Source organism: Chiloscyllium plagiosum, unplaced genomic scaffold (assembly GCF_037043375.1).
Source record: "Chiloscyllium plagiosum isolate Xiang-an unplaced genomic scaffold, Cpla_swu_hap1 HiC_scaffold_37, whole genome shotgun sequence".
NCBI classification, from domain to species: Eukaryota; Metazoa; Chordata; class Chondrichthyes; order Orectolobiformes; family Hemiscylliidae; genus Chiloscyllium; species Chiloscyllium plagiosum.
Window position 1 is genome coordinate 12,205,095 of NW_028270175.1, and position 25,414 is coordinate 12,230,508.

Here is a 25,414-nt window from a genome sequence, read left to right on the forward strand (position 1 = left end):
GACCAAGCGTGACTGGGCGTCCTCACTGTCTCGCCCCGATACTTGAGGAAGGGTTGAAGAAGGAGGAAGGTCATGAGTTGAGTCACGCCCGCATCGTTGCTATTAAAGTGAGAGGGGAGCTGCTCTTTCCAACAGTTTATTGCAGGTTCCTCGTTGCAAGCTGCTGCCAAATGAAGCTGCTCCCAGCTCTTGTGCTACTCTGTGCGTCTGCGGCAGGATCTGCAGCCGTGTCCCCTGGGTGCCCCGCAGAGTTTGTCAAAGGGATCGGAGCGGGGAAGTCGACCTGTTGCTCCAAGTGCCCACCAGGTGAGAGAAGGAAACTTTACGCTGCATTCAGAGCAGTGAAAGCGGTAAATACTAAGTGTCATCCGCTTACAGAAGAATTCTGAGAGAGAAAAGGGTGAGCTGGAGGCAGTCATAGAAATAAGAAAAACTGCGGATGCTGGAGATCTGAAACACACAGAGATTGCTGGAGAAACTCAGCAGGTCCAGAAAAGATTTACAAGAATGTTGTAAGCATTTGTGGAGAGAAAGCAGAGTTGACGTTTCGTGTCCAGTGACCCTTCTTCATTGGAAGAATTTTGTCTTCTCTGCACAGATGTTGCCGTTGAGTTTCTCCATCAATTTCTGTTTTCATTCATTCTGCAAGAGTGACTTGGATTAGTATCACAGGTCTCTGTTGCAATGCATCAAACCATCGGTCAAGGGAGTGGACGAAGGACTCTCTGAAACAGGGGTAGTCTTCCAAACTTATTTGCCTCCAGTTGTAAAAGTTTAATTTAATGAATATGTTTAGTTTTGCAGTTTATTTAAGATATTGTCGCACACTGCCACTAAAACAGTAATTTCTTAGTCTGAGCACTAAGGTTGTTGTGTATTAAAAATATATTAAAATAGGAAGTACTTTAAATTAAATAATTAAACTATTTGATAATATTGAAGTGGTTTTCAGAAACTTGTTCCAAAAGTCTTGTTCCAAAAACGGACAAAAGAACTGAGGTGAAAGTCAGTGCCTTAGACATCAACGATCCCTAGCAAAACTGGAGTCAGTGGGAATCAGGGAAAACCTCTCCACTGTTTTGAGTCATGCCTAGAACAAATGGTTGTTAATGTTGGAGGTTAATCATCTCAGTCCAAGGACAACTCTTTCGGAGTACCTCAGAGTTGAGTGGTTGGTCAAACCATCTTCAGCTGCTTCACAAATGACCTTCCCTCCATTCTGAAATGAGAACTGGGGCTGTTTGTTGATGATTGGACATGTTGAGCACCATTTGTGACTTTTGAGGTACTGAAAAAGTCTGTGTCCATATGCAGCAAGACCAGGCATGGGCTGACAAATGGCAAGTAACATTCATGCCACTGCCAGGCAGTGACCATCTCCAGCAAGTGAGATTCTAACCATTGCTCCTTATTATTCAATGGCATTGAACCACATTTCTTACCCCTCCTCTCTCAACATCCTGGGCATTCTCATTGACCAGAGACTGTACCGGACTTCCACATCCAGTGTGTCTACAAGAGCAAGAGCAGGTCAGAGGCTAGGAATCTTGTAGCGTATAACTCACTTCCTATCTTCCCAATGCCTATCCATCATCCACACTGCGCACATCAGGAGTGTGATGGAATACTGACCATTTATTTGGATGAGAGCAGCACCACCAACACTCAAATTGCTTGACACCATCCAGGACAAAGTAATCCCCATGATTGGCACCCCACCTACCCTCTTCAACTATTGTTCCCTTTACCACCTATACGCATTGGCAATGGGGTGTACCATCTATAAGATATACTGTAGCAACTCAGTAAACCTCATTTGACTGTACCATCTCAAAGGGCAAAGGCAACAATTCTATTGGAATGCCACAACAATAGGTTCCCCTCCAAGCAACACAGCAATCACCATTATTCTGCCATTATCACTGGGCCAAAATTCTGGAACTCCCTGCCTAACTCCCTAGCTCATTATCACCTCCTCCAGGACAATTACAGATGGACTATAATTAGTATGCCCACAACCTGTGAATTTATTTTTAAAACATCAATATTTGGGCAGATATCCAGCAACCTGGTTGGAGCTGTAGGCTTTCAGAACCATCTTAAAGGAAGCAAAAAGAATAGCATTACAATGGAGTATAGAGTGATAATTCTAGAATTAATGGCTTAGGCAGTTGAAGGCATGGTCACCAAGTGGCAAAGTTCAAATCCGAAATTTTAAAGGTGTCAGAATTAGAGTAGTGCAGAGATTTCAGAGGATTGTGGAGCTGGGGGAGGCAAAGAGATATGGAAGGGCAAGGCTATGGGTGGATTTGAAAACTAAGCTGCAAATTTAAAATTAAGCTGTTGTTTAACCAAGAGCCCATGCTGGTGAGCAAGCACAGATGTGCCATCATGGGCAGCTGAATCTTAAAAACCTCTGGTTTATGGAGTCTGTTTGAATAGTCAAATATGGAGCTAACAGGCATGGATGAGATTTCAGCAGAAAGCGAGCTGACAGAGAGATGGTGATGGACACCGTCACGAAGCTAGGAATGGTGACGTCAGAGATAAGTGGCCCAATGCTCATTTCAGACCTAATTATGACTCAATGTTTATATGCGTCTGGTTCAGCTTCAGTCAGCTGGCAGGCTAAGGGATGGAGTTGGTAACTACAGAACAAATCTTCAGCCCCTGTGGCATGCTAATTGCTTTGGTCTTGCTGAAATTTAATTGAGGATAATTTCTGTTTGCTCAGTACCAGAAATTCATTAAGAATCCATTGACAATCTAGTTGACAGTGAAAGGGTCAAAAGAGGTAGTGATGAAGTCAAGCTGGAATTTGTGACCATACCTGTTTTTGCATGATGTTATTGAGAAACTGCATGTAGATGGGAAATAGACAGGGGCTAAGAACAGTTCCTTAAATTGAGGTCCTGCGTACCCACTCAAGGTGGGAGGCAGAATATTCCATGGCACTATATTCCTGGTCAAGGAAGACTTGGTTAATAATGTGAAAAATGTTCCAGGTCAGCTGTTTGTCCATCTCCTGGGATATTATTGGCACAGAAAGGTGGAATTTATTGTAATACTGCCTCATTCATTCCCGCACCTGAACATTGAACGTACTTATTCTCAGCTATCATTCTCCTTGCGTGACTGCTATTGCTCTGCACAATTAGTTGAAATATCTGCTACCACTTCTGACTGGATTTAGATCAATGCTATGGGGTTCCTGGAAAGTAGACATAAATCTTCGCTTTTTGCCTCCAGTAAAAGTATAACATGGAATTCTGTTACCCGCTCCTTCCAAAAGGAAGTGTGAGGATCTTAATGGACCTAGTCGTTATGATGAGGATTAGATGTTTTACTGTTTTGCCCATCCAGAACTTTCTCTTTCTCACCAAATCAAAACTCTTCTCAGGCTCAATCCTGCTTTTGTCCTGAATCATCATTTCTGTCTCGCGCATGCTCTCTCAACCTTGCTGTTTGCCTCTCTCTCTCATTCTCTTTCCACTTACTACCCTTATGCCTTTCTGAGCTTGTCTCATCCTTAAGCCCTACCTTCTCATCGCTTCTCCTGATGCCCCTAAACACTGATGACGAAACTTCTCTTCTTGATGCGGGGCTGGATAACCTCACAGCTCTATTCAGCTGATTCCCTTTTAAAACCACCACCCATGCTGTACTTCTCAAAATAACCTCTATTGTTACAAACTACCACCCTATCCCTGATATCTTTCCCTCCTCAAAGTCCTTGAAGTCTTGTCTACCTCCCATTCTCTGCTCATTTCCTGCTTTCAAATATTCCAGTTTAATAATTAGCTTGTGGTCTCCCAATTGCTTGCTCCCCCCTTTTATAGAATCCTATTGAATCATTGTAGTTTAGTTTCTGCTGTGTAGTTAGTGACACCAATACCATCCTGTGTCACACTATCACGTATCACCAACTCTCATTAGTAATCCCCTACAGTGAGGCTGCTTTCACATGTTTCCATTTTAACCTGTATCCTGAAGTGGTCAGTGCAGTTGCTCAGTGGCTTCCCCTCTGGAGTTTCTGAAGAATTCAGCCTTGATGTCCTACTCAACAACGTCTCGGTGGGCCAGGGTGTACATGCTTGTTGAGGAGACACAGTTAAAACTTATCATTATCATTTGCACCTTTTATATGTTTCCAACAACTCCTTCACAGTTTCCACCCTCCAAAAACTTCCAATGGTCTCAAACTACTGCCCTCACATTCTATCCTGCTGTAAGCTTCACTCACCCATCATTACTAACTGAGACCTGGTACCTATGGATTAGATTTAAGCTCTTGTCCGAATAGTATTCTGATTCCTCCATAACCTTGATAAATCACACCTCAGCAATTTTCTGGTCCCCTATCTTCCAATCCTCTGACTCTGGACTTTTGTGCTTTGCATCCATTTCCCTTCCCTCTGCAAAACATTTTGAAATGTTTTCTATGTTAAGGAATAATGTGGCCTTAAACGGTACTGTTTTAAAAAAAATGTCATTGCCTTAACATGTACGCAATCTGGGGTGATCCAATTTGACTCTGCAAATTGCACAAATTTGCAATAACTGCTGCAGCTGGGATTCTGAAGAACAGCAGATCCCCTGTTATGCTGAAAGGTTCATTGATAGTTGGTGCAAGAAGGTAATGTTTAAAAGAGCCGTAATGTTGTCAGTGGTTCCTGCCATAATCTAGCTGTAAAGTGGCCCATGTCTGAATTCTACTTGCTTATTTACAGATTAGAGGCAACTATGGGACAACAACTGCTGCATGTTGTATGCGCATTGGGAATCCATGGATTCTCACCATGACACCAGATTGACTGGAGTCTGTACAGAATAGCAAACGGCCAGCTACAGACCTTGTGTTCTCAGCTGCTGTGTTTTTATAAGTTTCCAGCACAGCTGAGTTCACATACTCTGTCTGCATTGATTTCTTGAAGGTCAAACTGGTTTCTTGACAAAGAAATTATTTACCTCTCACAGGCTTTGAAGAGGTATAGCTGGAGGGCTGAAGTTTTTAGTCATGTTAGTCAAGCCTGTCCATGTCAGTTTGTTCTCTTTCTCCCTGTCAGTTTTCATTCTAGTTTGTTACTGCTCAATGCAACAACAAGCAAAAAGGCACAGCTGGGGAGTTTCTTGCTCATGAGTGCTTGGACATCTAGTGTTCAAAGGAAAGCCATAAGAATATTATTAATCATCTCAACAATGCTCCCTTGAAGAGGTGATTGTTACTCAATGCAGCGAAAGACATTGAAAAGGTCTACCTTATATCCTATTATAGCCTTACAGCAACTGGCAATCAATATAGTTGATACCTGCTGCACTGTTATTGATTATTCCATTTATTTTCTAGGCACATTTATGCAAGAAGACTGTACAGACACCTCAGACTCCATCTGTGTGCCATGTGCAAGTGGATCATATGCAAAGGATTGGAACAATATGTATTCTTGTATCGGATGTACTAAATGCAATGATGGTAATGATGCAAGCAAAATGCAAGTTCAATACTCCTAAAATATAAATGAGAATGTCACCCTCCATGTATAATGCCTTCATCAGATATGAATGAATAAGGATGCGGCACTTGATAAACTGGCAGTGCCAGTGCGAAACCAAGATTCTTCAAATCTAACCATAGTCACCAACTGGAGCAGCAGCTTCAAGGAGAATGGGAAAGTAACGTTGCAAAGTGATGTCTCTTAACTCTGATTGAAATTCCTGGATCCTCACCGGTTTCAGGAGAATGAGCACTTGGAATTAAAACCTACTTCCTCCCTCACCCGGAGGAAATTAGCTAAACTGTGAATGGTGCAAAAACAGTATGGGCGGAGCTGACTGTAGACCCATTATTGCCTGTTTCCTGAACAGTTTTACATTTTGTAATCAAACTGCTCAATGATATTATACAGGTCTGGAACACAGGCCTCCTGGCTCAGAGGTAGGGACATTACCACTAAGCCATGAGAACCCCCTGAACATTTTTAGTGTTTCTGAGACCTGGCTACAGGACATTGATTGAATAAATGAATTTATTTAATTAATTGACCTGACCAATTTGTCTAATTAACTGGTTTCCCACCACTTAAATCAATCTCTGTCCCTTCTATTTCCACTAGCACCCAACTTAAAAGTGTTTTTAATTATTCCCACTGCTACTAAATGAATTTAAAAAGATGACATAGCCATTGTTACCTTGGTATTATGCATGCAGTTTCCCTGGAATATACATAATAACATGCACGAGACATCACTTTACTTTGTAACAGCTGAGCTGGAAGGTAGAGTCTTACCAGAGTTTCAAGTGAAGTCTTATGAAATTCAAGTTTTAAAGGCGATCCTGTTGCTAAGAGAGACTTTTTGTCTTGTGTTGCGATTCAGCCAAGCCTGCATCAGTTTGATGGTGTGTGAGGGAGAGTGTGACTCTGGGAGATCTTTGGATTTTCTCAGGTGCAGGTGTGACCTTGTACCTGGGCATTATGAGCCACCATCTGAGAGGGTAAGCAGGAAATAGTGGAAGGCACCTCTTTGTAGCCTGGATCCATATCCTCACTGGTCAGACAGGCTGTGCACTTTGACTATTATTAAAATTATAAATGTTACAGCACAAAGGAGGTCATTCCATCTGCATGTCAATGGTAGTTTTCATTCTCTTTTTTTGTACTTTTTTCTCATTTTTTTCCCATCTCCCACACTACTGGCAAACAACAGTAGTGCTTATTTCCCTCCATCACCCATGTTGTGTAGGTGTAGGACACAGTGAAAAAACATTGAGTGCAGAAAACTTTATTCATATTTCACCACCAGGAAGAAAAATCACGCGAGTGGCCAGTCACAAGAAGTGCCCTTAATCATAGCTCTTTCAAGGATCTTCCCAATTTAGCCCCACACTCCAGATTTCTTGATTTGTGAAAATATACTCTTCAGCTTTATGTGTTCTTTATTTGTTCACGTGATTGGATGTCACTGGCAAGGACTTGTGGACTGAGTGGTGTACTCAGCCATTTCAGAGGTCCGTTGAGAGCCTGCCACATTGCTGTGGGCCTGGAGTCACATGTAGGCTCAGACAGGGTACGGAAAGTAGATTTCCTTCCCTGTCTAGCATTATTGAACCATGTAGGTTTTTTTTCTGATAACCAGTGAAAGCTTCATGACACCATTCCTGGGAATAGCTTTCAATTCCAGATTTTTTCAATAGATTTAAATTCCATCAGCTACAGTGGTAGGATTTGAATTTGAATTTGAATCCATGTCTCTGACAGCATTTACTCAATTACTCAAGTGGTGACACTATCACTACATCACCATATCTGGTTGAATTTGTAAAGTTTGTTAAAAGATTCCACTTACAGACAATGTTTTACAGACGTTGATTACCTTTCACGTGCAGAAAAGTTTGGTTATAGTTCAATCATAAAAAATATTATTATTATTATTACATTATGAACATATAACATTAACACATCCTTTGCATTCCTATAGAAGGAGTGAAGTATAAGAGAAAGTGTGCAACGACCTTAGATGCCCAGTGTGAATGCATTGAGGGTTACAGATGCACTGATAAAAATTGCAGGATATGTGATCTGAAAGGTAGGTTTTATTATGAATTCTCTAACCTATAGAAATTGTGCACTGCAGCTAAATCAAATGATTGCAAACATGTTCATGACAATTTACTCTTCATTGAAGATAATTGTATTTTTCACTTGTTGCGCTGCCCAAGCCATAATGATGCTGGCGTAGCTTTAATCACTGGTTGGTCATCTTCTTTACTTCTCGGGCACCTTCTTCTCTATTGAGCAATAAACCTTCTCTTCCTTTAAATTGTTCATCACCACTGCTTCCCACCAACGTCTTCTCTAACTCCAAGACACATGGCTGAAAGCTTCCATGAGAGATCCTAATTTCTCTCCTCTCAGTCTTTCCACTGCACTGAACAATTCCGACTGCACTGGAATTCATCCACATCCCATGATCCTGGCAGGTTGTAACTCATGGCGTGCAGCATGAGTCGCTGCTTGGACATCACCTATTCACAATGCATGATTGAGAATGATTTAAATGAGGGAACTAACTAGTATTTCCAAGTTTACAGGTGACACAGCTGGGTGGAAGGGTGAACTATGAGGAGGATGTTGAGATGTTTCAGTGTGACATGTTGAGTAAATGGGCAAATGTATTGCAGATTAAATATAATGTGGATAAATGTGAGTTTATCAACTTTGGTAGCAAAAAAAGAAAGGCAGAGTGTTATCTAAATGCCAATAGATTGGGAAAATGGGACGTGCAACCGACCTGGGCATCCTTGTGCACCAGTTGCTGTAGGCAAACATGCAGCAGACAGTGAAGAAAGCAAATGGTAAGTTAGCCTTCATAGCAAGTGGATTTGGATACAGGAGTAGGGATGCCTTGCTGCAATTGAACAAGGTCTTCGTAAGACCACGCTTGGTGTATTGTGTGCAGTACTGGCATCCTTACCTGAGGAAGGATGCTCTGGCTATGGAGGGACTGCGACGAAGTCTTACCAGACGGATTCCTGGGTTGGCAGGATTGACAAATGGAGAGAGAGACTGGATCATTTAGAACCATATCCACTGGAGGTTAGAAGAATGAGAGGGATCTCAGAGAAACCTATGCAATTCCAATCAGACATGACAGGGTAAATGCAAAAACAATGTTCATGGTAACTGGGGAATCCAGAACCAGGGCTCACAGTCTAAGGATATGGTGTAGGCCATTTAGGACTGAGATGAGGAAAAATTTCTTCACCTGGACAGTGGTGAACCTGTGGAATTCTCTACCACCGAAAACTGTTAACGTCAAAATATTGAATGTTTTTTCAGAAGGAGTTACATATAGTTCTTAGGGCTAGGGGGATCAAAGAGTATGGGGAGAAAGCAGGAACGGGTTTTTGAGTTGATGATCAGCTATGATCATACTGAATGGCCTATTCTTGCTCCTATTTTCCATATTTCAGTTCTTTACCCTTGATGATTTTACATTCTATCTCAGTTCCTGTTGACCTCTCCTCTGCATTTACTGCCCTCCTCCAATCTGTCTGAATTCCCACCTACAAAACCCTTTTTTCATGTCGACTCCCTTGAGTACAAACTCTCCATTCCCATGGTCTTGATCACTGATAACCCAGAAGAAAAAATCGGTAAACTTGCAAATGATAAATACTGTTCAAACTTATCTTTGTACCTCAAAAATGGAGCCGCAGTATGTTCATTTCCAATTATCCTTCATCTGTTACTGTGTTTCTCTCTGCAATACCAATCTTTGACTGGTTTTTTAGTATCCCTGACTACCAATGGAACCACTTTTAAGCGCACTCCCTTCTGCATTGGTGTTTGAACAAAAATGCCTTGTCTAAAATAATTTACAATGAACTGTCAAATTAGAGTGATTTTTAATTCCAACCACTTAGCCTTCCATATAAGGCAATGATTCTACATTTGTCAGTCTACGTACCTCTCTATCACATTCAGCATGGACCTTGTTTGCAGCAAAACCTGTACCCTTATCAAATTATAATCCTCCCATCTCCCCTTTCCTGTTATGCTATGTTAACCATTAGTCCCATTGTTTTAGATTTTAAACCTTTAATTTTTCACAAATTATTTAAGGCCTCTTCATTCCCTATATTTGTAAATAGCATCGCAATGACCCCACCCCACAAATCCTGACTCTAACCTCCTCTAATCCTCTTCACCCAACCCTTCTTTCATTTAATCTTTGCTTTCTCTGTCACGGATACTTCTCTACCTCTTTCCTTCTGTGCATCTGTCTCCTGCACTTCCCTTTCTTTCCACACACTCTCATCTGTCTCATCAATGTAGAGTCAAATTAATTAGACATCTCTTCCAAAGGGCAGAACCAGCACAATGTGCCAATTGATCTTCTGTAGTTTAAGATCCATTCTTATTTATAAAGGTGCACTTTTATTTCTCCAAGACTTCACTTTTATCTCCTTTCCAATAACAGCAGGTGATATCCCATCAATACACCAACTGGCATTGATGCAGCACCTTTCAGTGCAATGAAATAGAATAAGATAACTGATTCCAAGCCAAAGAAAGGGACTTTCGGACATGGGGTCAAAAGCTGGGTCAAGCAGATTGGTTTGAAGAATTTCTTTTCGGCCTTGTAAGAGGAGAAGGAGGTAGCAAGATGAAAAGGTTGAGAGAGAGAAGTCCAGTGCTTTGGATCTGGGCAACAGAATACATGGCAGCCAATGATGATGTAGAGGAAGTATGAGGTACTAAATAGGCTGGACTTTGAAGAGTCCAAAGATCTTAGAGGAATGTTGAGTTGGAGGAGAGGATGGCAGATGGGGAGGATGGAGAGGAGAGTGAAATGAGGCCATGGATGGCTTGAGAATGAGAATGACAGTTCTGAGCTTTTGGCAGATTGGAAGGTAATGTAGACCAGTGAGTAGTGGGTGATGGTGACCAGGATTTGGGTTTTGTGTAGTTAAAGATCTTAATGGAATACTCCTCCAATATTTGAGGTTGTGCAGAGGGCCATTGTTTGGATCCCTGGCTGACCAAGGTGGAGGACCCTTTAACCAGGGTTATTATTGCAGTTAAGCCTTGACATATTATGAATGACACATGGTGAAGACAGGAGATTAAGAGGGGATTTGAGGAATTATGTTTTCACCCAAAGGACAGTAGGAATCTGGAATGCACTGCCTGGGAGGATGGTAGAGACAGGAAACCTCACAACCTTTAAGAAATATGTGGATGCGCACTTGAAATGTCATTATATTTAAGTCTAGGGCTGATAAATGGTCAGCACAGTTAGGTCGGCACATACCTGATGGGCTAAAGGTGTACTTCTGTGCTGTATGATTCAATGACAACATCTCCTAGGTTTACTAAGCAGCAAAATGGCTGACTATCCTCCTTGCTATCTGGAATGTTAGTGCCAGAGGGAGGAAAATTACTCCTCTCCCTAGCTGCCCAGACAGGACAGTATTTAGATATTAGGAAAGTACCTAACTGAGTTGACTTCTCTGGCCAAACAGTCTACCAACACTCACGCTGCACTCCCACACACACAGGAAACATCAAAGAAAGAAATTCAGAAATAGAGAACTATGTGTGAATAATCATGGAGTTTCAAGCCATGTATGATTCATGACTATGATATGAATCTAAATGACATTGACTGTAATTTTCTTCTCCTGTAATAATTTGCCTGGATTGTTACTAATGTGATGGGTGACATCTCTATTGTTTCCATTCAAGTTCCAAAAAGCAATCCTTGCTCTCCAGGGACGTTTTCTGACACTGGAATCGAACCTTGCAGGCAATGGACAAAGTAAGTGTTGGCGTTTTGTTTAATCTTTATATCTGTTAGTTTTGCTATTGTTGTCAAAAAATTAGCTGATGATACATTTAGACCTGGTCATTGGACTATTTCCTGTGTTTTTCTTTAACATAATTAACTGAAACTGAACATCAGCCCAGTGGTTTCCTGTTTTTGTGATAATGATCTCTTTGTTAAATGACTAACATTAATTCTTCCGGTAACTCAAAATTACGTTTTTCATTCCTGGCTTATCTAAGGGATTAATAGCAAGAGAAGGACTGAACATACCTCACAGTGTCCCTTGGCTCCATCCCTCAGACACCATCCTAGATAACAGCAGTATGTATTTCGATTTAGGAAGCTCTCCGTTTATTTATTTCCCCCACTGCCTCAATCCTGCTGAGGCAAAGTATTTTTAGAACCTTCGTGACCTATCTTGATGTGTAAGCTTGATAGTGAAAGTGGTCAAGAACTTGCTTTGCCCTCCTAGAAATGTACTTCTACAAGTTTTGTGAATAAACTATGTCATACAATGACTAATTTGAGCAGTTACATCAAGTGCAGTGCCAGCCAATTTCTTTGAAAACAAACCTTAAGGTGCATCATGAGGTGCCATTACAGTTATTGTTTGCAATTATGCATTTTACATTTCCTGCCAAACATACTGCCCAAAGGGAAATTTGCACAATTTCCAATATACAATACCAATAGTGGGGAGATGATGATAAAGTCCATGATTGGTAACTCAGGCTCATCTTTTGGGGTCATGGGCACCAGTCCCATTATGGCAGCCATTGGAATTAATACACCTGTAGCAGTGAATATTGATGATTATTATTGTTAAAAACTCATTTGGTTCACTATTGCACCGTAGGGAAGGAAATCTGCCGTCCTTATCTGGTTTGGGCCTACACATGACTCCAAACCCACAGCGATGTGGTGGACTCATAACTGCCCACTGGAATGACCTAGAAAACCACTCTGTTCAGGAGAGTTAGGAGTGAGCAACACATACCACCCATGCCAACCATACCTATATCCCATGAAAGAATAAGAGGCCTCTCACTAATTCAGTCTGAGAAGCATTTGTCTTTTCCTCAGCATGTAGTCTTGGACCTTGGAATGGGCCAGTCTGCAATAATAGACAATAGACAATAGGTAAAAACAATGACTGCAGATGCTGGAAACCAGATTCTGGATCAGTGGTGCTGGAAGAGCACAGCAATTCAGGCAGCATCCGAGGACAGGCAAAATCGACGTTTCGGGCAAAAGCCCTTCATCAGGAATAAAGGCAGAGAGCCTGAAGCGTGGAGACAATAGACAATAGGTGCAGGAGTAGGCCATTCTACCCTTCGAGCCTGCACCACCATTCAATATGATCATGGCTGATCATCCTTAATCAGTATCCTGTTCCTGCCTTATCTCCATAACCCTTGATTCCACAATCCTTAAGAGCTCTATCCAACTCTTTCTTAAATGAATCCAGAGACTGGGCCTCCACTGCCCTCTGGGGCAGAGCATTCCACACAGCCACTACTCTCTGGGTGAAGAAGTTTCTCCTCATCTCTGTCCTCATCATTGCCCGGCAAGACTCAGTCATCAATGCCTTTTTGTATTGAAAAGGTAGTAAGGAGTCATCATCCCACAATGTTGTAACCCAGAACCAACACAGTCCCCACTGAGAACTTCTTTATCCAACCCACTCATACGTTCCTCTTTAAACGCTCAGTTACTACCTTAACAGTTAACTAATTGGTTAAGTTGTCATAGTCCCAGGCGACACTATCCGAGTAGAGAGAGTGATGACTGGTGGTGGTCTAACCTGTGGGTCACACACCTCAGGCATGGTTGAGAAAGTGGGAACCTTCATAGTAACTCCAATCAGTACTGGAATTGAACCCACACTGTTGGTACCACTGTATCGCGAACCAGTTTCCAGCCAACTGAACTAGCTGACTGCCACTCAGTTAAATACCCCAAAGAAAGTGGTACTGCAAAACATTCTCTTTATTCCGGCACTGTATTAATTCATAGCACCGGCCCACTTAGCAGCGAAAACAAAGTAAACTCTTTGGAAAGGACTTGCTAAATGACAAGAGATATGCAAGGTAATTCAAAAGGTGTTGTGCAATGCAGCTCAGATTCAGGCTGGGCTATAACACCTTGCAGAGAAGAAGGAAAGAACTCGAGGAGCTTGCATTAAGGAATTTGTAGGCTGAAGTGTTTCAAAGATGTGATCTTAAAAAGTGAATGCCTACCCAATAACGTGTTCTTCATTCATGTTTTGTTTTTTTGTTAAAAGCTGCACAGCATTGGGTTACTTGGAAATCGTTCCTGCAAGTTTAACCAGGGATGCACAATGTGCTACAGGCACAGTAAGGAGTACTGTCAGCCAGAAAAGTAAGCTGTGTTTTAAAAATTCATATTTACATAATTTGGTGAATTTGTGCAAGTTACGGGGCCATCAATTACCTCAATATTTAGCACCCCAATGCAACCTAGCCCTTACACAGCAAAACTGTTCCTTCCTTTGTATCCAGGTGTGAAAGTTATGACTTGAGTTTCATAGGATTTGGCTTGGTCCCCTTTCCCTGGCAACCAAATTACCTGGGTTTATCACGAGGCAGAATTTGTAAGAGGTCATTTACACCTTCTCCATGACTCCATTTTACTTTGAATTTAAAAAGAATATTTAAAACATCATCATCTTGTTTAATTTGATTTTGATTTTATTGTCACATGTATTCAAGTACAGAAGTAGAGCAGTAGAGTGAGGGGTGTATAATGTGGTGCCAGAAGGTGCCATCAGGAATCCTGATGAAGGGCTTTTGCCCGAAACGTCGATTTCAAAGCTTTTCGGATGCTGCCTGAATTGCTGTGCTCTTCCAGCACCACTGATCCAGATTCTTCAAGATCCTCTCCACTTTGAGCCATCAATTAGTGGTGTCAACGGTAGCCATGATGTGGCAGAGCCGGTGCTGGACTGGGGTGGATGAAGTTAAAAATCACACAACACCAGGTTATAGTCCAACAGTTTATTTGAAAGCACTTGCTTCTGGAGTGCTGCTCCTTCACTAGGCAGCTGTGCAGCAGGACCATAAGACACAGAAGTTTGAGTCAGACTAGTTCTGTTCTCAGGGTGGAATTTATAAAGTTTTGCCTGCATTGACTGCCTGCAGATTGTGCACTTTTTGAGCCGAATAGAGTGTGTCTGCAAATGTGGTTCTGCAGGTGCAGGTTCACCCCATGGACTTGTGTGTGCATAGAGAGGTTCAGGGTGTGAGTGTGAGGTTCAATATATCATTTCAGCTGCATGACACTGTAATCTTTTGCTATAAATTCTGTGTCTTATGATCCTGCTCCACAGCTACCTGTTGGAGGAGCAACGCTCCAAAAGTTAGTGCTTCCAAATAAACATGTTTGACTGTAAACTGTTGTTGTGTGATTTTTAATATCATAGGTACAAGTACCTAGGTATAGAAACTTAAGAACAAGGTAGAAAGAATAAAGTTAAAAGTTATACATTGCAGACTTTCTTAGTTTTAAGTAGAAAATAAAGAAATAAAGCTATAAATTCAAACATTATAGGCTTTCTTAAGTGCTTAATCATGGTGCCTAGTGCTTATAACAATAACTTATGCAAATGATAAAGATACCATGCATTGTGGAAACTGCACATAACAATGTGATTTAACAGTGATGTTGAGCCATCAATGTAGTCTTAAGTCTGTTGTGGTTCTGTTCGCCGAGCTGTTGCAACACAAATTCCCAGCTTGGCGAACAGAACCACAACAATGAGCACCCGAGCTACAAATCTTCTCACAAACTTTAGTCTTAAGTCTTTTAGATCAGATGATCTTTGCTTCTTTGGGCCTCAACTAACTAATCTCATCTTGGTCAGCAGCATTGGCAACTATGGTCAGCATTGAAAAGATGAAACTCAGGCCCGATCAAGGTGAGTCGACAGCTTTGAGTGAAAATTCACACAAAATTCCTTCAGCTGGTGCTCCTTTGACAACATTTTCTGATTCACTGTCTGTGCTTTCTCTTGGCAAAGTGGACGGAGTAATAATCATTGTGGCCGTTATCATTATTCTACTGCTGTGTTTTTTGCTTGGAATGCACATAGCCTTATGGAGGAAGAACATGAAGAAAAGGAATAAGCTGTTATCAGGTACATAAAATGTCATAGTCTGTTCTTCCACTTCTGGCTTTGCAACCTGTCGGGAACTCAATTTGGAGTTTGCTCAGTGACGTTTTTGTCTGATACATTAAACAAGTGCAACATGCCTAAATGTCCTAGAAAGGGTTGTGATTTGCTCAGTTTAATGAATTTCACCCATAGAAGTAGAATGTTTCCATTGTCCTTAGTTGTTCTTGGATAGCTCTGTTAGAACTGATGAATTTTCATCTCCTGATCACCACCCAATGGACTGTGCTGCCCAAGTGGTTGTTTTAGGCATCAGTGAGAGGATTAGACTGGCATGGCTAAGGATGCCATTGACGTATGTGCCTACATTTTAGCACTAAGGTAGATTTTGTGATGTGGGTTTTGGGCTTATTCTGAGGTATGGAAGCCCAGCAGCACAGGGTTCCCGAATCTCCTGCAGCTCCTCCACCCGCTCCATGCAGCCTGATTGACAGCCTGAAGGCCAATTGGATGGCAAAGCCTTGAGTACCAGACATTGCCCGGCTGGACTGAGAGCAGATAGATCTAGTGGGGCAGATGGGATGGATTTTCAGTGCAGAGAGCCACTCGTGATGGGGTGAGTGATGGGGTTGGGGTGAACTGATTCTTATAAGTGGAGCAGACAGGCTTCGCAAAGTATGAGGGTGGTTTTCTAGTAGGTTTGTTGGACTTTTGCACTCCTGCTGCTCCTGATCCCAAGCAGTGCTATAAAGGTCCTAACCTCACTGACTTAGCCAAATCCATCCCCTGCACGTGTTCCTATTGCAGTTTTTTGAATTGTTCGCCTTTGACCTGACCCCAACCTGCCTATTCTTCAGTGTGTCGGATTCTGCCTTTGAGGTCTGTGCACCTTTATAAGGAGTAGCTACCTGAGCCGGGTACTGGGAAATTTTACCCATTCTCCAGCCTTCAGGAGCAGAGAGAATTGAGGTTCCTTTGTAAAAGCCAATTATTCGATAAAATGGCCTCAAAATGGTAAGTACAACAAATGCATCAAAATGCGAAAGTGCCAAACATGTCTCCATAAACTTGATCCTAATGTAACCAGAGGCAGAAAATAGAAGTGTGCATGCCTTTGGGATGATCATGTTACCTGTGCATTTTTCAAAACATCCCTGTTTTCTTTGCTCTGCAACAGCTTCATGGTATCGGAATGTGCAGACGGAGGACACTTGGAGCACTCACCTTCCAGAACAAGAGTGTGGAGAATTGTCACACCAAGAAAGAAAGAAAGTTGATGAAATCTACGTTTCTGTCAATAGTGCTTGTTGATCACTGCTTTGTGTTAGGAAGATCTATCTGGACAGACTGTGAGTGTATTCAAGCATCAGTGCAACACCAAGGGTCAGATGGAAAACAACATCATCAGCTGGACTTTTATGTAGACTTTGCTGTTATTTACTGGAACAGTAACTGCTCAATGATTGAAATGTCGCATCGGAGATCAGGTGTACCAAAATGGTTCCTCCCGCTTGATGATCAATGAATGGAAAGGACAGAGAAATGAAACAAAGTGATAGATGGCATTGGGAAGGAGGCTGATTGGAATCAGGCCAAATCAGAGACAGAAAGAAAGAGGTTGTGTTGAGAGAGAAATGGGAAGCAAGAAAGAAATAGTAAAAAAAGAAAGGTAAAAAGAGCAAGCAGGAGAAGAAAAGGAAGAACTCAATTAGGCTTAAGAGTTGTCGTGTTAGTCCATGAGCAATTAAAGAGCAAATGGCACATTAGGAGATGTGGACAAGGCATTAACCATCTTGACTTATAGAAGCAGTAATTCAAATTTATCATAAACAGCAATAGTGGAATGCCAGAACACCAGCCATGGTACTGCTTTATGCTAGATGAAAGAAGAGTAAGCACCATTTGTTTACCCTTCTACCATTGTTGTAAACACAAGGTACAATGATAAATGAGTTCTTGACTGAGTAAAGTATCTAATCTTTATCAATTAGTTGATTACATGAAGTTGAGAAAACCCCAGTGGTGGAGAGTTTTGGGAAACATAGGAGTAGAGTCACTTGTTCGTCCCAAGTCTGTCCCACTCAACCACGAGCCATGTCTTAAATTACTCTGCATTGTTTCCCAAAATATTATTTCCTGAACAAAATCTAATTAATCTGTATTTGAATGAGCGGCTATCTTCTAAGTATTGAGATAGCTTTGTGGCATGAAAATAGTTGACAGTTGGCACCCACCAGGAGTATAGATAGCAGATGTACCATGGTAGGAAACTTTACATCGATTTAAAAAGGTTTGCTTGTTAGGTTTGCTTGCTTAACAAGGCACAACTTGTTACCTGCTGAACTGAGAATCCACATCTCATTGCCTGCCCCACTTTATAGGCCTCCAAGCTGAGGTAGCATCAGGTCAGGACTATAACTTATAATATATCATTAATAGTTTCCTGCAAGGCATTAATGACCGTGCTGAGAATCATTCATTATAGTGGTGTAAATCCGAAAATGTTGCAATTGGCGGGAATTCTGTCAGGGATCCTTGCAGCGGTAAGGATCTTTTTGTCAGAATTGGCAAAGCTCAGGGTGGAGAATTGCAAATGCTCTGGCAATTTGAGATCATGGCACTTACTTTTAACTCCTCCGTGTTGCTGGATTCATTTACGGGTTACTAAAATGAACATTCATGATGTTAATGTGTCATTCCAAAAACGTGATGTTGCACATTTTTTGGGTTCCAAATCTATCATTGCAATTGACCAGAGCCCAATTGACATCACCAGGGGTTTGGATGGCAGACGAAACATTGGGGTAATCCTCATACCACTTAAAAGAGAACAAAAGCAGACTAGGTTTCTGTTACTGATTTCCATGGCTTTCCTAATGGTAGAAGTTGATTTTGTAGACCATACTCAAACAGCTGCTGATATCTATTGTTGGTTTATGCATGAAGAACAGCCATTTATACAACTTCCACCATGGATTTGAAATCATCAATCACCAATCATTTTCAGTTCATTCACAGGATATTGGCAAAGGGCCCATATGTATTGGCCATTGCTTTTGATCTTTGATCAATGTTGGCAGTGAGCTGCTTTCTTCTAACAGCAGTAAGTGATGTCTTATACAAATTAGGAGCAGGGGTGGCCATTCAGCCCCTTGAAGCTGCTCCACCATTCAATAAAATCATAGCTGATCCAAGACTCCTCATTCCACTTTACTGCCCTTTCCCAAAAATCCTTGATTCGCCCTCTGATCAAGAACCTATCAGTCTTAATATACACAAAATCTCTACCCCACAGCTCCCGTGACAAGGAGTTCTCAAGACTTACAACCCTCTGAGAGAAGAAATTCCTCTTCATCTCAGTCTTAACTTGGCACCCCTTTATTCTAAGACTATGCCCTCTGGCCCTAGACTCTCCCATGGGGTAGTCTTATGTAGATCCTCCTCCAATGTCATTAGTCATGAAGATCAAGGGTTTTGACCCAGTGACACTGAGGTAACAGCCTGCACATTTCCAAATAAGGATGCCACATGACTTGAAGGAGAAACTGGAGATAATGCTCCTCCAGCTTCTGCGCTTGTCTTGCAAGATTTTGAGTATGGAAGATATCATAAGTACAAAATAGTTTGATCTTTTAATGGAATATTACAGTGGATAATAAAAACCATAAGAACTATGGATGCTGTAAATCAGAAACAAAAACAGAAGTTGCTCGAAAAGCTCAGCAGGTCTGACAGCATCTGTGGAGAGAAATCAAACTTAACATTTCGGGTCCAGCGACCCTTCCTCAGAACTGAAGGTAGCTTGGAAAATGTTGGTTTACGTGCAGAAGATAGGGTAGGGGAGGGGGTAAGGAGGAAGCGATAGATAAAGATAGAGCTCAAAGAGAGAGAGGAACAATTGGACAGACAAAGGAATCGATAGTAATCTGGTTGGGAGGATGAATAACTGTTATTAGAAACTGTTAGTGGCTATCAATACGTAGTGTGCAATGGCAGATTATTAGATATTAGATTCTCTATAGTGTGGAAACAGGCCCTAGGCCCAACAAGTCCACACCGACCCTCCGAAGAGTAACCCACCCAGACCCATTTCCCTCTGAGTAATGCACCTACCACTATGGGCAATTTAGCGTGGCCAATTCACCTGACCTGCACATCTTTGGACTGTGGGAGGAAACCAGAGCACCCAGAAGAAATCCACAGACACAGGGAGAATGTGCAAACTCCACACAGTCACCCAAAGCTGGAATCGAACCTGGGTCCTTCGTGCTGTGCAGCAGCAGTGCTAACCACTGAGCCACCATGCCACCCCACTACATGATAACAAGACCCTGGTGTGTGGGATAGGGGGAGTTCAGGCCCTAAAATTATTGAACTTCATATTGAATCTGGAGGGCTGCAGGGTCCCCAAGTGGAAAATGAGGTGTTGATCTTCCAGCTTGCTTGCTCCATGTTTCACTGGAGCACTGCAACATGGTCGAAACAAGGATGTTGACCAGGGAACAGGATGGAAAAGTATAGTGCTGGAAAAGCACAGCCGGTCAGGCAGCATTCAAGGAGCAGAAGAGTCAACGTTTCGGGCATGAGCTCTTCATCAGGAATCAGGAACACGGTGGTATGTTACAGTGGCAGGCAACAGGAAGCTCAGGGCCATTTTTGCAGCAAACGTAGATGTTCTGTGAAGCAGTCACCCAGTCCATGCCTTATTTCCCCAGTGTAGAGGAGACCACATTGTGAGCAGCGAATGCAGTAGCCTAGATTATTAGAAGTGCAGGTAAAGTGCTGCTTCACCTGGAAGATATGTTTCGGTCTTTGGATACTGAGGAGGGAGGAGTTAAATGGGCAGGTGTTACACCTTCGGTTGCAGAGGAAGTTGCCGTGAGGCTGTGAAGGGATGTTGGGAATGAAGGAAGAGTAGACCAGGGTGTTCCGGAGGGAACAGTCCCTGCAGAAGGCAGACAAGAGAGGGGAGGAGAATATGTTTCTGGTGGAAATGTGTCAGTGGGTAATCACGTTAGGAGCCCTGTCGCCCAAAATGACCCAACACAATTTGCCTGAAATCCCATCATGCTTAAACAATGCTTATCCTGTCAGTGAAACTGCTTGGCTTCCCACTCAGAATATCCTGTGTTCCAATTGTCACTATTTTTGAATGTTCTGCTGGGTGAAAAATGTAGAATAGCAGGTATTCCCTGGAATATATCTGAATCCACAATGTCAATAATGCAAAAATGAACTACTGTTTGGTATTTGTTAAATAAATTTTGAAGAAATTGCTGTGTTATTAATCAAAATGAGTGAGCAATCAATGTTGTCTGAAATGTCATGTAAAAATGAATCTCCAATGTCTCAATGAGGGTTCACTAACTGGGATCATGTACATTAGTACAGATCTCCACCTGCTGTATAATTTGGGTATTTTCCATTGATATTAAGACTTTCAGCATCTGCTGAATTTTATTTTTCTCTGAATTATATTCTATTCCGAGACTTCACTTCTCTTACATCTTCCTTGCTTCTCCTATTCCCAGGAAATTTCTATCTTTCTTGACTGTACTCACTGCAAACAAAGTGTAGTGTACAGATACCTCCTCCAGACCATGACTGCCACCCCCCACCTAACCTCATACTGCCCATTATTTAAGATCTTCACATCAACTATTGTAATGCTGCTGCTGCCTTGTATAATCACTGTTTCCTTGCCTTCCAATTCCAGAAACGTCTTGTTCATTCCAGTTCTTTCCCATCATTCTCCCAATCTCAGGCCAACAAATGCTTCTTGTCCAGAGAAAGCCTAATTTGTATGAGGGCTCATTAAGCCCCTCACAGTTAGGCATACTCCAAACAACCTGTGCAGAGTTATATAGTCTCTCACCAATCACTCCCAGCAGCCACCACATCACACTCTATGCTCTTCCAGCCTTTTCCTCGATATCTGGTCAGCGTAGACAAGTTGGACCGAAGGGTCTGTTTCCATGCTGTACATCTCTATGACTCTATGACACGGCCCACAGGAAACCAGCAACACATCAGAATATAAGAAACAACAATGGGATTAGGCCATTTGCCCCCTCATAGAATCGCTACATTGCAGAGATAGGCTATCCAGCCCATTGAGTCTGCACCAGCCCTCCATCACATCCAGACCCAGCCCCCTATCTATTCCCCCACATCCCATGGCTAATCACCTAACCTACATATCCTGGATACAATGGGCAATTGAGCGTGGCCAATCCCTGTAACCTGCACATCTTTAGACTGTGGGAAGAAAGCGGAGGAAACCCATAAAGGCTCGGGGTGAACATGCAAACTCCACACACTCACTCGAGGCTGGAATCGAACCGAGATCCCTGGCACTGTGAGGCAGCAATGTTAACCACTGAGCCACCATGCCACCCTACTCTCTCATTTGTTAAGATTACAGCTGATCAGGTTAGGGCCTTAACTACCATTTTCTGTCTGACCTTTGATTTCTTTGTGGATTTTTAAAAACTATCTAACTTAATCTTGAATATATTCAATGACGCATCCTCCACTGCTCTCCATAGACTCTCCATAGGATTCCACAGACCCGACGACCCTCTGACATGAAATGTTCCATAGTCTTCACTTGGAGACCCTTTTTAAACCATCTACCATCGTTCAACACATCTCTACAAAGAGAAAGATCACCTCTGTGTATCCATCCTGTCAGATCATTCCAGAATTTTGTATGTGCTAATATGATCACCTCTCACTCTTCTACACGTCAGTGAATGTAGACCTAACATGCCTTTACTCTTAAGACAATCCCGTTCCTCTGAGGAATCAGGCAAGTGAATCTTCTTTGAACTGCTGCAAATCCTGAAATAAGAAGACCAAAATTCTGCACAGTACTCTAGGAGTAGTCTCACTAAGTCCAGTACAGTTCCCAAACAAAAACAGAAATTGCTGGAAAAACTCAGCATCTGTGGAGAGAAATCAGAGTTAACGTTTCAGGTCCAGTGATCCTTATTCAGAACTGTCCAGTTTTCTATTTTCTTACACAATGGCCCTGACAGGTCAGGAGGAGAAAGTGAGGTCTGCAGATGCTGGAGATCAAAGTTGAAACTTTATTGCTGGAACAGGGCCTGAAGACAGGGAACCCTGTCTGACAATATAAACAGGAATATCGGAGATTCTGTTCACAGTAAGAGCTGGCTCAGAAGGAGCTGGATCAGTGTCAAAGACTTTCCACGTGTAAATAAAGTTGACAGGATACCGGCCTCTGTGGAGTTATTTCAGGGATGGGGTCAACCATTCAAATGGGTGAGATGCTCTTCAGAGGATCAGTGTGAACTCAATGGGTGAAAGGCTTGCTTCTCCACACGAGGCATTCTATGATTGTTGGTGGCCATATTCTCAGCACCCTACTCCTTAAGCTCTAAAATACACCCCCCCCCCCTCCCCCACCCCATCTGTCTACTTCCCCTGAGACTCTCCTTAAAACCTACCTCTCTGACTAACCTTGTTATGTGGCTTGGTATTCTATGTTGTTCAATAACAACTCTTATGAAGCACCTTGGGATATTTTACTATGTTAAAGACATTATAAAAATGCAAGCTGTTATTGTTGTTGCTGTTTTTTATGTAATTCTGCCTATTTACGTCAGCCTTGGCTCACTGGGTAACACCACTCGAGTCAGGAGTTTGCGGTGTGCTGTAAGGTGTGTGATTTTTACATATATTAATATTTATTTTAGAGTCTGGATTTAAAACTAGTGATATGTGGATTTTTGATCTGTGTGAATGAGAGGCATTAATGATTAACTTATGAGTGTTTCATGGCATTTTAAAAATATCAGTAAGAAAGAAATATTTCTTGGTGTTCTAATGGGAATTGGGAGAATTTTACGAGCAGAGTAAACATTGAAGAGCATTGGTTTGCTTTCAGTTAAAGAGATCAGGAATTGATTTTTTTTTTTGCTTAGGGGAAACATGCCGAGCTTGGAAAGCTTTTGATTTCACTTCACAGAAGTCCTAGTTGAAATTAGATGTATGAAACAGTTTCTCCATAAGAAAGAGGTAATTCGTAACAGTTTGGAAATAGATAACCTCACTGTAACTACGTCATTTGAACATTCCAAATGAGAAATTATTGTTTAGAATCCTGAAGAGGTTATGCATAGCTGAGAAAGTCTAAGTTCAGTTGTGAGAATACTCAGTGAAAAGGACATCAAACTCTTAAAGCTGTGGATTGAAACCAACGTTAAATCGAGAAAGGAATTTTGTCTGGTGTTTGAGTACTGCAAAGGAATGCTCTTCAGAAAAATGGAAGACTATTTTTACTGTGTTTTGAAATCTTTCCAATTGTATGTAAATAGCTTGTTTTATTCTATTTGATTTTCTCTACTCTACATAATAAACTACCATTGTTAAAAGCAGATCTTCAATATTGTGCACTTACATTTCAATGAAGGACAATTGCAATGAAACTCGGAGGCTGAGGGATGACGTTATGAATGTTTATAAAATCCTGAGGGGTGTGGATAGAGTGAATAGCCAAGGTCTTTTTCCAGGGGTGGGATAGTCCAAAACGAGAGGGCATAGGTTTAAGGTGAGAGAGGAAAATTTGAAAAGGGCCTGAGGGTATTGTTTGGTGCAGAGACGATGCATGTTTGGAACAAGCTGCTAGAGGAAGTGGTGGAGGTTGGTACAGTTACAACATTTAAAAGGCATCTGGATCAGTATATCAATAGAAAGGGTTTAGAGGGATATGGGCTAAATGCTGGCAAATAGGAGTAGGTCATATTGGGATGTCTGGTCAGCACGGATGAATTGGACTGAAGGGTCTGTTTCCTTGCTGTATGACTCTATGAACACTTCACTAATGTTTTTTAAATGATCCATTAAGCCAGAATTCAGGCTGGAATCTGACTTGTCAAATAATAACATCAGCTGGTAACCATGATGCGCTGGTAACAGTGGGTCTGAATCCTATTTAGACCCATTTCAGCACAAAACGAAATCTCAGAGCAGCTGTCTGCTCTCTCAGATTGTAAAAGATCCCATGGCCCTGTTCAAGGAAGAGCAGTGGTATCCCCACCTCTTAACCTGATCATCCTTCAATCAATCTCACTTAGAAACGGTTTTTCTGGGGGAGCTTTCTGTGCACCAATTATTGGTGAGTTACCTACAATACAACAGGGACTACACTTCAAACGCATGTAATTTGCTGCTTTAAGTTTGGAACATTTTGAGTGTGTGAAATAGTCAATGTAAATACAAGTAATTTTTCTGTCGAAAGGATACTTTGCCAGGTATTACTGAGAAGGTAGAATTTCTAAATACTTTAAAAGGAGTGCTAGATGACTCCTCGAACCTAGGACATATTAAAGGATATAGGAAGTAAGTGGGAGACTCTGACAAGACAAGGTAGCTCAAGCAGTGATACTGAAGGATGGATGAATATTCCATTCCTCAGTGCAATGTTCTATGTAGTTATGTAATGTCCACTCATTGGGTTGTGAAGCCGCTCCAGAGAGTAATACAGATAATATGCTTACAAGGGATTAAGGTCACATCTATTTCACGGACAATGTACAAAACTCTCATTAACCTCTTACAGGTAGATTTTTCCTGAAATTGGACAGTACATAATCACATAATTCAAAATCATTTTTCCCCTCAGTTGAAGCAAAGGAATTCACAAAGTAATGAAGAAAGTTGCCTTCGATGTAAAGCAGACTAAACAGCATTAGGTGCTGTGGCGTGATACCCTCAATATATTTACTGAATAAGGGATAGAAGGTGGCTCTATCAGGGATGGCTGACTCTGGGTGTGTTTAAGCTTGTAATGTGCCTAAATGTGGCTGTATCATTTTTAGTAATGGGGGACTGTGTTCCTGCTTTCCCATGACTTAGAACTAATGTTAAATAGAACAAATTTTGGATTTTGACATTAAGCTGGAGTGCAAAGTCAACCAGTTTCCT

The 25,414-nt window shown here is 41.8% G+C and overlaps 1 protein-coding gene across 2 annotated transcripts; it reads left to right on the forward strand.

The window, feature by feature from the left end:
• LOC122540399 (tumor necrosis factor receptor superfamily member 9-like) lies at positions 1–23,867 on the forward strand. 2 transcript variants are annotated; one of them, XM_087980335.1, is made up of 8 exons: positions 1–306; positions 5,348–5,473; positions 7,480–7,584; positions 11,250–11,322; positions 13,616–13,713; positions 15,218–15,268; positions 15,371–15,487; positions 16,641–23,867. In XM_087980335.1, the coding sequence occupies exons 1-8, from the start codon at positions 171–173 to the stop codon at positions 16,772–16,774; spliced, it is 840 nt and encodes a 279-aa protein (XP_087836461.1). In that variant the 5' UTR covers positions 1–170; the 3' UTR covers positions 16,775–23,867. The 2 variants fall into 2 exon arrangements, with proteins under 2 accessions (XP_087836461.1, XP_043532022.2); XM_043676087.2 differs by having other exon boundaries at positions 3–306; positions 7,477–7,584.
• Positions 23,868–25,414: the final 1,547 nt, after the last annotated feature.